Source organism: Struthio camelus, unplaced genomic scaffold (assembly GCF_040807025.1).
Source record: "Struthio camelus isolate bStrCam1 unplaced genomic scaffold, bStrCam1.hap1 HAP1_SCAFFOLD_257, whole genome shotgun sequence".
Classification (NCBI taxonomy): Eukaryota; Metazoa; Chordata; class Aves; order Struthioniformes; family Struthionidae; genus Struthio; species Struthio camelus.
Window position 1 is genome coordinate 1 of NW_027182730.1, and position 13,584 is coordinate 13,584.

Here is a 13,584-nt window from a genome sequence, read left to right on the forward strand (position 1 = left end):
CATAGAAAAGACACTGGGGGGTAAATACCCCGTAGGAGTGCTCAGGGGGGTAAATACCCCTCTAGCAGCAGATAGGGGGTAAATACCCCCTGGGGGGGATATAGAGGAGTAAATACCCGGTGTGGGGGGATAAATACCCAGAGCGGGGGGGGTATTTACCCACCTGGGGGGGGGCCGGCGGGGCGCCGGGCCGGAAGGCGGCCAGTTCGCGCTCGACCCGCTGCAGCAGCCGCAGCGACGCCTCCCCGGGCCGGGCTGCAGCCGGCGGCCTGCGCTGCGCTGCCCTGCGGGGGGCCCAGGCGTCGGGGGGCCCAGGTGTCCGGGGGGGGCCCAGGCGTCCGGGGGGCCCAGGTGTCCGGGGAGGGGCCCAGGCGTCCGGGAGGGCCCAGGCGTCCGGGAGGGACCCAGGTGTCCGGGGGGGCCCAGGTGTCCGGGAGGGACCCAGGTGTCCGGGGGGCCCAGGTGTCCAGGAGGGGCCCAGGCGTCCGGGGGGGCCCAGGCGTCCGGGGGTGGGGCAGGTGTCCGGGGAGGGGCCCAGGTGTCCGGGAGGGGCCCAGGTGTCCGGGGAGGGGCCCATGCGTCCAGGAGGGGCCCAGGCGTCCGGGGAGGGACCCAGGCGTCCGGGAGGGGCCCAGGCGTCCGGGGGTGGGGCAGGTGTCCGGGGAGGGGCCCAGGTGTCCGGGAGGGGCCCAGGTGTCCGGGAGGGGACCAGGCGTCCAGGAGGGGCCCAGGCGTCCGGGGGGGGACCAGGCGTCCGGGGGGGACCAGGCGTCCGGGGAGGGACCCAGGCGTCCGGGAGGGGCCCAGGCGTCCGGGGAGGGACCCAGGCGTCCGGGAGGGGCCCAGGTGTCCGGGGAGGGACCCAGGCGTCCGGGAGGGGCCCAGGCTCCGGGGGGGCCCAGGTGTCCGGGAGGGGGCCCAGGCGTCCGGGGAGGGACCCAGGCGTCCGGGGGACCCAGGTGTCCGGGGAGGGACCCAGGTGTCAGGGAGGGGCCCAGGTGTCCGGGGGGCCCAGGCGTCAGGAGGGGCCCAGGTGTCGGGGGGGGCCCAGGTGTCCGGGGAGGGACCCAGGAGTCCAGGGAGGGCCCAGGCGTCCGGGGGGGCCCAGGTGTCCGGGGGGGGCCCAGGCGTCCGAGGAGGGCCCAGGTGTCCGGGAGGGACCCAGGTGTCCAGGAGGGACCCAGGCGTCCGGGAGGGGCCCAGGCGTCCGGGAGGGACCCAGGTGTCGGGGGGGACCCAAGCGTCCAGGAGGGACCCAGGTGTCCGGGGACCCAGGCGTCCGGGAAGGGCCCAGGTGTCCGGGGGACCCAGGCGTCCGGGAGGGACCCAGGCGTCCGGGAGGGGCCCAGGCGTCCGGGAGGGCCAGGCAGTCCGGGAGAAGGGACCCAGGTGTCCGGGGAGGGGCCCAGGCGTCCGGGGAGGGGGACCCAGGTGTCCGGGAGGGGCCCAGGTGTCCGGGAGAAGGGACCCAGGTGTCCAGGGAGGGGCCCAGGTGTCCGGGAGGGGCCCAGGTGTCCGGGGGAAGGGGCCCAGGCGTCCGGGGGAAGGGGCCCAGGCGTCCGGGGGAAGGGGCCCAGGTGTCCGGGGGAAGGGGCCCAGGTGTTCGGGGAGGGACCCAGGTGTCCGGGAGGGGCCCAGGCGTCCGGGGCGGCGCTCTCACCTGAGCTGGCGACGCTGTCGGTGTCACGCAGCAGCGGCACCTGGGAGCTGCAGCCGCCGGCTGGGGGGGGGGGGAGAGAACAGAGGGTCACGCGTGTCACCGCGTGTCACCGCGTGTCACCTGTCGGCCCGCGTCACCGCGCGGCGCGTGTCACCGCGTGTCAGTACCCGTGTCACCGCGTCACCACCCCCCCGCGTGTCGCCGCGTGTGCGGCGCCGCGTGACACTGCGGGTCGCGTGTCCCCCCCGTGTCACACGTCCCCGCGTGTCGTCACGTGTCCCCGCATATCTGCAGGTGTCACCACGTGTCACGTGTCACCGGTGTCAGCACGTGTCACCGTGTGTCACCGTGTGTCCCTGCGTGTCCCGTGTCATGTGTCACCACGTGTCCCCATGTGTCCCCACGTGTCCCCGCGTGTCCCGTGTCATGTGCCACCGCGTGTCCCCGTGTGTCATGTGTCACCGTGTCCCTGCGTGTCCCCGCGTGTCCCCACGTGTCATGTGTCACCATGTGTCCCCGCGTGTCCCGTGTCATGTGCCACCGCGTGTCCCCGTGTGTCATGTGTCACCGTGTCCCTGCGTGTCCCCGCGTGTCCCCACGTGTCATGTGTCACCGTGTGTCCCCGCGCGTCCCGTGTCATGTGTCCCCGCGCGTCCCCGCGTGTCCCCACGTGTCAGGTGTCCCCACGTGTCCCCGTGTCATGTGTCATGGTCCCCACGTGCCCCCGCGCGTCCCCGTGTGTCATGTGTCATCGCGTGTCCCCATGTGTCCCCACATGTCCCTGCATGTCATGTGTCACTGCGTGTCCCCACGTGTCCCGTGTCATGTGTCATCATCCCTGCGTGTCCCCGCATGTCATGTGTCACCGTGTGTCCCTGCGTGTCCCGTGTCATGTGTCATCGCGTGTCCCCACATGTCCCCACATGTCCACACATGTCCCCACGTGTCCCCGTGTCATGTGTCATCGTCCCCACGTGTCCCCACGCGTCCCCGCATGTCCCCATGTGTCAGGTGTCCCCGCGTGTCCCCGTGTCCCCACATGTCATGTGTCACCGCGTGTCCCCGCGTGTCCTGTGTCATGTGTCATCGTCCCTGCGTGTCCCCGTGTGTCCCCACGTGTCATGTGTCACCGTGTGTCCCTGCGTGTCCCGTGTCATGTGTCACCGCATGTCCCCGCGTGTCCCCACGTGTCAGGTGTCCCCACGTGTCAGGTGTCCCCACGTGTCCCCCCGTGTCCCCCCATGTCAGGTGTCCCCACGTGTCCCCGCGTGTCCCGTGTCCCCGCGCGTCCCCGCGCGCGCTCACCGGAGCCGGGCCGGGGGCCGTCGCCCAGGGGCGTCAGGGCGCCGGGCGCCAGGGTGACGGGCGTCAGGGCGGCGCCGCCGTAGCTCAGCGGCAGCCCGGCCGTGGCCGCCTTCCCGGCCAGGTACACTGCGGGGCCCAGGCGTCCGGCTCGCAGCCCGCCCCTCCCCCCCCGCCAGGGGCCCAGGCGTCCGGGCAACCCCACAAGGGGCCCAGGCGTCCGGGCGCTTCCCCCAAGGGGCCCAGGCGTCCGGGCGCCCCCACCCACAAGGGGCCCAGGCGTCCGGGTGATTCCCCCAAGGGGCCCAGGCGTCCGGGCGCCCCCACCCACAAGGGGCCCAGGCGTCCGGGCGCTTCCCCCAAGGGGCCCAGGTGTCCGGGTGATTCCAAGGGGCCCAGGCATCTGGGCGCCCCCACCCACAAGGAACCCAGGCGTCTGGGTGATTCCCCCAAGGGGCCCAGGCGTCCGGGCGCCCCCACCCACAAGGGGCCCAGGCGTCCGGGTGATTCCCCCAAGGGGCCCAGGCGTCCGGGCGCCCCCACCCACAAGGGGCCCAGGCGTCTGGGTGATTCCCCCAAGGGGCCCAGGCGTCCGGGTGCTTCCCCCAAGGGACCCAGGCGTCCGGGTGCTTCCCACAAGGGGCCCAGGCGTCCGGGCGCCCCCACCCACAAGGAACCCAGGTGTCCGGGCGCTTCCCCCAAGGGGCCCAGGCGTCCGGGTGATTCCCCCAAGGGGCCCAGGCGTCCGGGCGCCCCCACCCCCAAGGAACCCAGGCGTCCGGGCGCTTTCCCCAAGGGGCCCAGGCGTCCGGGCGCCCCCCCCCCCAAGGGGCCCCGGCGTCCGGGTGACTCACGGGCCTCGGGGCAGCAGCAGCGCCGGGGGCAGCAGGGGCAGCGCACGAAGCAGCAGCACCGGTGGGGGCAGCACTGGCACCAGCAGAGCCCCAGCGCCAGCCCCAGCGCCGCCGCGCTCAGCACCACCAGCGCCACGAACAGCCAGTCTGCGCGGCGGGGGGCGGAGTCAGCGCCGAGAGGGGCCCAGGCGTCCGGGCGCCCCCTGCCGTAACCCCACCCCCACCCCCGGCGCGGGCCCAGGCGTCCGGGAGAGGCCCCAGCGCCGCCGCGCTCAGCACCACCGGCGCCACGAACAGCCAGTCTGCGCGGCGGGGGGCGGAGTCAGCGCCGACGGGGGCCCAGGCGTCCGGGCGCCCCCTGCCGTAACCCCCCCCCCCACCCCGGCGCGGGCCCAGGCGTCCGGGAGAGGCCCCAGCGCCGCCGCGCTCAGCACCACCAGCGCCACGAACAGCCAGTCTGCGCGGCGGGGGGCGGAGTCAGCGCCGAGAGGGGCCCAGGCGTCCGGGCGCCCCCTGCCGTAACCCCCCCCCCACCCCCGGCGCGGGCCCAGGCGTCCGGGAGAGGCCCCAGCGCCGCCGCGCTCAGCACCACCAGCGCCACGAACAGCCAGTCTGCGCGGCGGGGGGGCGGAGTCAGCGCCGAGAGGGGCCCAGGCGTCCGGGCGCCCCCTGCCGTAACCCCCCCCCCACCCCCGGCGTGGGCCCAGGCGTCCGGGAGAGGCCCCAGCGCCGCCGCGCTCAGCACCACCAGCGCCACGAACAGCCAGTCTGCGCGGCGGGGGGCGGAGTCAGCGCCGAGAGGGGCCCAGGCGTCCGGGCGCCCCCTGCCGTAACCCCCCCCCCACCCCGGCGCGGGCCCAGGCGTCCGGGAGAGGCCCCAGCGCCGCCGCGCTCAGCACCACCGGCGCCACGAACAGCCAGTCTGCGCGGCGGGGGGCGGAGTCAGCGCCGACGGGGCCCAGGCGTCCGGGCGCCCCCTGCCGTAACCTCCCCCCCTCCCACCGGCGCGGGCCCAGGCGTCCGGGCCGGCGCAGGGGGCGCCCGACACCCCCGCCTGGATGCTTCCTGCTGTGTCCCCGCGCCCAGCCCCGGACGCCTGGGCCCCATCCGCACCCAGCCCCGGACGCCTGGGCCCCATCCGCGCCCAACCCCGGACGCCTGGGCCCCATCCGCGCCCAGCCCCGGACGCCTGGGCCCCTTTTTTTTTAGTATACCTGAACCATGTCTTTGGCTGCCCGGACGCCTGGGCCCCCTCCTCATGCCCCACTTGGACTCCTGGGTCCCTTCCCCGGAAGCCTGGGCCCCTCCTGGATGCCTCAGTCCTTCCCGGACACCTGGGCCCCCTCCCCGGATGCCTGGGTCCCTCCTGGACACCTGGGCCCCTCTGCTTCCCCCCGGACGCCTGGGCCCCTCTGCTTCCCCCCGGACGCCTGGGCCCCTCTGCTTCCCCCCGGACGCCTGGGCCCCCTCTCCCCGGACACCTGGGCCCCTCTGCTTCCCCCCGGACGCCTGGGCCCCCTCTTTCCGGACACCTGGGCCCCTCTGCTCCCCCCCGGACGCCTGGGCCCCTCTTCCCGAACACCTGGGCTCCTCCCCCGGACGCCTGGGCCCCTCTGCTTCCCCCCGGACGCCTGGGCCCCTCTCCCCGGACACCTGGGCCCCCTCTCCCCGGACACCTGGGCCCCTCTGCTGCCCCCCGGACGCCTGGGCCCCCTCCTGCCCCCTCCCCCGGACGCCTGGGCCCTTCCCGGACGCCTGGGCCTGTCTGCTGCCCCCCGGACGCCTGGGCCCCCTCTCCCCGGATGCCTGGGCCCCTCTCCCCGGACGCCTGGGCCCCCCCCGTACCTCGCAGCCCCCCCAGCTCGAGGCCCGGCAGCAGCTCGGCGGCCCCCGGCGCGGAGGAGCCTGCGGGACAGACGGACACCGGGGGGGGGGGTCGCGGAGGGGCCCAGGCGTCCGGGGAAGGGGGGGGGGCCCAGGCGTCCGGGGAAGGGGCCCAGGCGTCCGGGGAAGGGGGGGGGGGCCCAGGCGTCCGGGGAAGGGGCCCAGGCGTCCGGGCGTTCCTGCTCCCCCTCCTCCCCCCCAGCCCCGGGGCCGCTCGCTCCCTCCCAGTCCATCCCAGTTGGCCCCAGTACGTCCCGCCGGGCAGCTCCTGCTCGCTCCCAGTTCCTCCCAGTAGGTTCAACAGGTGGTGTGCCTCTCTCCCAGTCCGGCCCAGTATGACCCAGCGCCTCCCAGTGTGGCTGTGTCCCCTCCCAGTGCCTCCCAGTACGGCTGTGCCCCCTCCCAGTCTGTCCCAGTGGTTCCCAGTACGGCTGTGCCCCCTCCCAGTGGCTCCCAGTGGGGCCGTGCCCCCTCCCAGTAGGGCCGTGACCCCTCCCAGTGCCTCCCAGTCTGTCCCAGTGGCTCCCAATGGGGCTGTGCCCCCTCCCAGTGCCTCCCAGTCTGTCCCAGTGGCTCCCAGTGGGGCCGTGGCCTCTCCCAGTGGCTCCCAGTGGCTCCCAGTGGGGCCGTGCCCCCTCCCAGCGCCTCCCAGTAGGGCTGTGCCGCCTCCCAGCGCCTCCCAGTCTGCCCCAGTCCATCCCAGTACAGCTGTGCCCCCTCCCAGTGGCTCCCAGTGGGGCTGTGCCCCCTCCCAGTGCCTCCCAGTGGGGCTGGGCCCCCTCCCAGCACCTCCCAGTCCGTCCCAGTGCCTCCCAGTAGGGCTGGGCCCCCTCCCAGTCCATCCCAGTCCATCCCAGTCGGGCCGTGCCCCCTCCCAGTCCATCCCAGTCGGGCCGTGCCCCCTCCCAGCACCTCCCAGCGCCTCCCAGTCCGTCCCAGTGCCTCCCAGTAGGGCTGGGCCCCCTCCCAGCGCCTCCCAGTCCATCCCAGTGCCTCCCAGTAGGGCTGTGACGCCTCTCAGTGCCTCCCAGTGGGGCTGGGCCCCCTCCCAGTGGCCCCCAGGAAGGGCTTTACCCCCTCCCAGCGCCTCCCAGTCCGTCCCAGTGCCTCCCAGTAGGGCTGGGCCCCCTCCCAGTCCGTCCCAGTCCATCCCAGTCGGGCCGTGCCCCCTCCCAGTCCACCCCAGTCGGGCCGTGCCCCCTCCCAGCACCTCCCAGTCCGTCCCAGTGCCTCCCAGTAGGGCTGGGCCCCCTCCCAGCGCCTCCCAGTCCATCCCAGTGCCTCCCAGTAGCGCTGTGCTGCCTCCCAGTGCCTCCCAGTGGGGCTGGGCCCCCTCCCAGTGGCCCCCAGGAAGGGCTTTACCCCCTCCCAACGCCTCCCAGTCCATCCCAGTGCCTCCCAGTCGGGCCGTGCCCCCTCCCAGTCCATCCCAGTCGGGCCGTGCCCCCTCCCAGTCCATCCCAGTCCATCCCAGTCGGGCCGTGCCCCCTCCCAGCACCTCCCAGCGCCTCCCAGTCCGTCCCAGTCGGGCCGGGCCCCCTCCCAGTCCACCCCAGTCGGGCCGGGCCCCCTCCCAGCGGGGCCGCGCCCCCTCCCAGTCCGTCCCAGTCCCCGCCAGCGCCTCACCCAGCACGAGGAGCTCGGCGAAGGCCTCGTTGTTGCCCTCCAGGTCCTGGGCCGAGGTGACGGTGCAGTAGTAGACGCCGCTGTCGCCCCAGGCCGTCTGCTCCAGCTGCAGGTCTGCCGCTGCACCGGACGCCTGGGTCCCCGCTCGGCGGCGGCGGCCCGGACGCCTGGGCCCCGCCGCCGGCCCTCCCCCTCCCTTCCCTGGCCTCCCCCCCCCACCCTTCCCTGCAAAAAACAGCTGCACTCCTATTAGCAACATTACGGTACCGGCCACGCAGCTCCCATCGCATTCCCCCTAGCTGAGCTGCTCCCCTATTAGGTGAATTACGGCGCCCCCCCCCCCCGGCAGGTGGTACCGTATTCCACTCAAGAGCACTCTGCCCCCCCCTACCGTAATGCACCTATTATACCCCCCCAACCAGCGCTCCCTCCCCATTCCCGCGGGGGGGGGGGGAAGCTGCTTCTCTACTAGGGGCATTACGGTACCCAGCACCTGCTGCCGTATTTCTCCTAGTTCGGGGCACCCGGCTGCACCTGCGCCCTACCGTAATGCACCTAAAAACGCACCTTCGTGGGGGGGGGGGGTACGGGAGCGCTCACTCTCCGCACTTCCCTTTGCCGTAATGCTCCTAATAGCCGCACGCGCCTGATCGCCCGTTACCGTAACGCACCTAAAAGCGCCTCCCCGGCGTTGGGGGCCGCAACGTTTCTCCTATAGGAGCACTCGCCCCCCCCCACCGGCGCAGCTCACCCGCCCCTACCGTAACGCTTGTAAAAGCTGCTCCCCCGCGCTTCCAATTACCGCAACGCTCCTAAAGGAGCGCCTTCGCTTTTGCCGACCCCCCTCCCCCCCCCACCGTTACCGCAGTTCTCCTAAGCACCGCACCCCCAACTTCCAGTCACCCCAACGCACCCAAAAGAGGCTCCCTCGCTTTCGGGCAAGCCTTAATTAACCTATTACGGGAGCACCCCAGCCTCGGGGCACCGCTTTCTGGTTCCCGTAACGCTCCGAAAAGCGGCGCCTCCGCTTTCCGACTACCGCAGCGCACCTGAAAACGCCCTTAAGGCCCATAGGGGCGCAGCCAAACCCCCCCCCCCCCAATTTGGCTCTGCTCTACCGTAAACTGCCTAAAACTCACCCCGCTGGGCTGCTTTACCGTAACATACTCAAAAACGCCCCTCTAAAAGAGGGGGAAGCGGGACGAGCTCGTCAAGGGGACGCCCCCAAACGAGCGTCGTCCCCCCCCCCCCCTCCAGCCGTCGCGGCAGCGTCCCCAAAAGCCGCGGCGCGGCTACCGTAGCGCCTCTAATAACCGGGAACTGTGTGTGTGCGTGGGGGGGTCCTACCGTTGACGATGGTGACGCGGCGGCCCTGGTAGAACTCGCCCAGGGTGACGGCGTTGCCCTGCTTGGTGGCCACGACGCGGACGGTGCGGGAGGAGTCCTGGCACTCGACGTAGGGGTTGTAGCCGGGGTTGGCCTGCTGCAGCTGGCTGTTGAGCTGGCTGTCGGCCCCGCCGGGGTTGAACGCGTCAGCCAGGCGGCTGCGGCAGTAGGACTTGTACTTCCAGGTGACGATGGGCGGCTGCGTGGCCGCCGTCTGGTAGCTGCACCGCAGGGTGACGGGCTGGAAGAGGATGACCACGTTGTAGGGGTTCAACAGCGTCACCTGCATGGCGGCCGTCGGGCCTGCGGGGAGGACAAAGCGACGACGGGGTTAAACCGCGGCCCCCCCCCAAGGACCCAGGCGTCCGGGGGCTGCTCCACCCAGCCGGGAGCGTCAACCTTAACCAAACACGGCTCTCCTTTATCAGCTTCTTCCGGGCACTTTGGCCCGGCTCCCGGGGTCTCCCCGGACGCCTGGGTCCCTTTGGATTTTGTTCCCGGGGAGGGGGAACAGTTTTGCCCAGGGGGATTCTCCGCTGGCTGCTACAAGGGTTGGGTTGGCGGCGGGGGCGGGGGACGGTGTAAAGGCCGGCGTTACCCCCCCCCCACTGGCGGGGGGAGCCCCCCGAGGGCAGGTCGGGGGTGTCGCCAGCAGGATTTGGCCCTTTTCGGTCCCCCCCCCCTTCTCCGCCCGGAGTTTCGCTTCCGGAGGGCCTGGGAGGCAGCCCAGCACGTGGCCGTCTTGGGGGGGCCCCCAGCCCCTTGGATCCCCCCCCCCCCCAAAACCTGCTCCACTCACTTGCAGCCCCCTAAGAGCCCTCCCCCAAAACACCTCTGCGGAGCCCCCGACCCCAGGACCTCTGGGGAGCCCCAGGGAACTCCCCAAAAGCCCCGTTTGCCCCCCCAGGCCTCCCCCCCTTCAGCTCACGAAGCCCCCGCCGGCCTCCTCAGCCCCCCAGGGACCCCCTCGATCCCCTCTCGACCCCCCTAAAAGCCCCTTTTTGCCCCACAGCCCCCTCCCCCAAGCCCCAGGGACCTGCCCAGGCTCCAACTGCCCCACAAGACCCCCCCCCAGCCACCTCTCCGGACCCCTTTTGCCCCCAGGGAGCCTCCCCCAGCCCCACAGATGCCCTCAACCCCCTTCTTGCCCCCCCAGACTCACTTTTACCCCACAACTCCCCCCCCAGGGACCTGCCCAGGCCCCACAGATGCCCTCAACCCCCTTCTTGCCCCCCCCAGACTCACTTTTACCCCACAACTCCCCCCCAGGGACCTGCCCAGGCCCCACAGATGCCCTCAACCCCCTTCTTGCCCCCCCCAGACTCACTTTTACCCCACAACTCCCCCCCCAGGGACCTGCCCAGGCCCCACAGATGCCCTCAACCCCCTTCTTGCCCCCCCCCAGACTCACTTTTACCCCACAACTCCCCCCCCAGGGACCTGCCCAGGCCCCACAGATGCCCTCAACCCCCTTCTTGCCCCCCCCCAGACTCACTTTTACCCCACAACTCCCCCCCCAGGGACCTGCCCAGGCCCCACAGATGCCCTCAACCCCCTTCTTGCCCCCCCCAGACTCACTTTTACCTCACAACTCCCCCCCCAGGGACCTGCCCAGGCCCCAACTGCCCCACAAGACCCCCCCCCAGGCCCCTCTTGCCCCACAAGCCCCCTCCCCCTCGAGCCCCTCTTGCCCCATAGACCCCCCCCCGGAGGCCAGGACCCTCCCCCGCCCCTTCCCAGCCCTCCATGATCCCCCCCTCAACCCCCCTAATCGCCCCTCTCTCGCCCTCACCGCCGCCATTACCGCCCCAAGTCGGGGGAAGGGGAGGGGGCCGGAGACAACATGGCGGCACCCCGCTCCCCTCACGGCGGGAAACGGCAGCAGGAGGCTCCCGCCCCCCTCAGCGCCCTCTCCGCCAATCAGCGCCCTCCCCGCGCCCGCTCGGCCAATCAGGCCTCGAGCCGCGCCGCCCGCCCCTGCGCCGCCGCCTCGGGAGACCCCGCGCCCCCCCCCCCAGGCTAAAAGCCTCGCCGCGGCCGCCGGCCCCCCTCAGTGGCGGGTGGAGGGGCGAGGGGAGAGGAGGGTGCGCCGGCGGCTCCGGCGGCGGGGCCAAGCTGGGGGTTAACGGAGCCCGACCTGGGAAGCGGGAAGCGGCGAGGAGAACCAGGGCGAGGGCGAGGGCGGCCGGCGCCGCCATGGCACCGCCGCGGAGCCGGCCGAGAGCCAAGGCGACCGGCCGCGGGAGGAGCCGCCGGGCGACTGGCGCTACAGGTGCGGCCGCCCAGGGCCCCCCCCCCACCCCGGCTGCGGGCGGCACCTACCAACTCCGTCACCCGCGGGGGGGGGGGGCGGAAGAAACAACCCGTGGGGGGATAAAGGGGGGGGAAGGAATCCTCCCCCCCACCCCTTCCCGCAGCCAACGGGGGAAACATGTCCCCCCTCTTCCTCCTCCCGCCTCAGCCCCCCCCTCAGAGCCGCTTCCCCCCCATCGCCCCCTTTTTGCCCCCCCCCGCCGCCGCCGCGATGGTCTCGCCCACCTGTTCCCGCGCCCACCTGGCCCCGCCCACCGCGGCCGCCCGGAGGAAGGGGGCGGAGCCAGGCACCTGGGCGAAACCACGGCGGCTCCGCGCTGGGGGGGGGGGCGTGGCCCCCCCTCTCTCTCTGCGGGCCAATGGGCGGGGCCAGGTGGGCGCGGGAACAGGTGGGCGAGACCATCGCGGCGGCGGCGGGGGGGGTGTCAATTAAAAAAAAAAAGGGGGGGGCGAAGCGGGTAAATCCGTGGCCAACCTCCCCCCCCCCTTCCGTGACCAGCGTGGGCTGCCCCACCGGCCCCCCCACCACTTGGGGGCGGGGAAGTGTTTTAAGGGGGGGGTGGGCTAAAAGACGACCCCCCCCAGGGGGAATGGTTTAGCCCGAGCCCTACCTGCTGGAGGAGCGTAGGGAGCGACGGGAGCCTGCGAGGGACAAAAGTCCTCGGGGTGGGGGGGGGGAAGCGTTTAGATTCCCCCCTCCCACACGCTGCGTTTTTGGGGGGGTTTTGCCCTTTTTCGCAGCGTTTTGCCCCAAAACCGGGGGCCGCGCGCGGCGCTTTGGGCCCAAAACGTCGGAAAACAGTGAAATCCGCCTCCCCGCCCGGCTGCTGCTCCCTGGGGCAACCACAAGGGGGCGCTGGGGGGGGGGGGAGAATCTCCTCCCCCCCCCCCCACCGAGGGCCCAGGCGTCCGGGCAGGAAGGGCCCAGGCGTCCGGGTCAATGGGGCGTTTGTTGGGGGCGGCCGGTGTCACCTCCCCCCTCCCCCACCCCCCGGGACAAGAGCCCCTTTGTGCCCCGAGGTGGGGGGGGAGGGGAGCGGGCCCAGGCGTCCGGGCATGTTGGCGGGGGGGGGGGGGGGAAGGGCCCAGGCGTCCGAGTGGGGTCGCGACCCCATGGAGCGGCCTGAGGGCCCAGGCGTCCGGGAGGGGCCCAGGCGTCCGGGGTCCAGGAGGGACCCAGGCGTCCGGGGGGGGCCCAGGTGTCCAGGGAGGGGCCCAGGCGTCCGGGGGGCCCAGGTGTCCGGGGAGGGACCCAGGTGTCCGGGGAGGGACCCAGGTGTCCGGGAGGGACCCAGGTGTCCGGGAGGGGCCCAGGTGTCCGGGGGGGGCCCATGTGTCCAGAGGGGCCCAGGCGTCCGGGGAGGGGCCCAGGCATCCGGGGGGACCCATGTGTTCGGGGGGGGGCCCAGGTGTCCGGGGGGGGGTCCAGGTGTCCGGGAGGGGGTCCAGGTGTCCGGGAGGGGCCCAGGTGTCCGGGAGGGGGTCCAGGTGTCCGGGAGGGGCCCAGGCATCCAGGAGGGACCCCAGTATCCAGGAAGGACCCAGGCATCCGAGTAGGGGCCCAGGCGTCCGGGGAGGTGCCCAGCTGCACGGGAGGGGCCCAGGCGTCCGGGGGGGGGACCAACGCAGGCTCCCATGGGTGGCCCTGCCCCCTCCCCCCCCCCGGTACATAGCGGCCGCCGTCCCCCCGCCCTCGCACTCGTCCCCCGCCGCCGGCCCGGACGCCTGGGTCCCTCGGGGCAGCGCCGGCTCCGCGGTACGAGGTGGTGGGGGGGGGTTGGGGGGGTCCCGGACGCCTGGGCCCCTTGGGGATGTTGGGGGTGGGATTGGGGTCCCCGGACGCCTGGGCCCCCTTGGGGATGGGGGGCACTCGAGGGCTCCCGGACGCCTGGGCCCCTTGGGGATGGGGGGGACTCGGGGGTCCCCGGACGCCTGGGCCCCCTGGGAATGGGGGGGACTCGAGGGCTCCCGGACGCCTGGGCCCCCTGGGAATGGGGGGAGCTCAAGGGTCCCCGGACACCTGGGCCCCTTGGGGATGGGGGGGACTCGGGGGCTCCCGGACGCCTGGACCCCTTGGGAATGGGGGGGACTCGAGGGCTCCCGGACACCTGGGCCCCCTGGGAATGGGGGGGACTCGAGGGCTCCCGGACGCCTGGACCCCTTGGGGATGGGGGGGACTCGGGGGTCCCCGGACGCCTGGGCCCCCTGGGAATGGGGGGGACTCGAGGGCTCCCGGACGCCTGGGCCCCTTGGGGATGGGGGGGACTCGGGGGTCCCCGGACGCCTGGGCCCCTTGGGGATGGGGGGGACTCGAGGGCTCCCGGACGCCTGGGCCCCTTGGGGATGGGGGGGACTCGGGGGTCCCCGGACGCCTGGGCCCCCTGGGAATGGGGGGGACTCGAGGGCTCCCGGACGCCTGGACCCCTTGGGGATGGGGGGGACTCGGGGGTCCCCGGACGCCTGGGCCCCCTGGGAATGGGGGGGACTCGAGGGCTCCCGGACGCCTGGGCCCCTTGGGGATGGGGGGGACTCGGGGGTTCCCGGATGCCTGGGCCCCCT

General features: G+C 73.5%; 2 protein-coding genes across 3 annotated transcripts in view; one reads left to right on the forward strand and one right to left on the reverse strand.

Annotated features, from left to right (window-relative positions):
- Window positions 1-163: 163 nt before the first annotated feature.
- On the reverse strand, window positions 164-10,972 carry LSR (lipolysis stimulated lipoprotein receptor; the record flags this gene model as incomplete). The annotated part of the gene is made up of 8 exons (XM_068929560.1): window positions 10,850-10,972; window positions 8,674-9,015; window positions 7,327-7,446; window positions 5,662-5,721; window positions 3,817-3,963; window positions 2,966-3,091; window positions 1,661-1,720; window positions 164-284 (listed from the first exon to the last, which is right to left on the reverse strand). Coding segments are annotated over exons 1-8 (1,037 nt in total), but the record flags the coding sequence as incomplete, so codon positions are not given.
- Window positions 10,928-13,584, forward strand: part of MAG (myelin associated glycoprotein) — a 17,243-nt gene continuing 14,586 nt past the window's right edge. Inside the window, exon 1 of one of the 2 annotated variants that reach the window (XM_068929563.1) lies at window positions 10,928-10,984. The gene's annotated coding sequence lies outside the window, so the exon portion shown is untranslated. Of the gene's footprint in view, window positions 10,985-12,712; window positions 12,782-13,584 lie in introns of those variants that run through there. The other variant, XM_068929562.1, reaches the window with a different exon arrangement.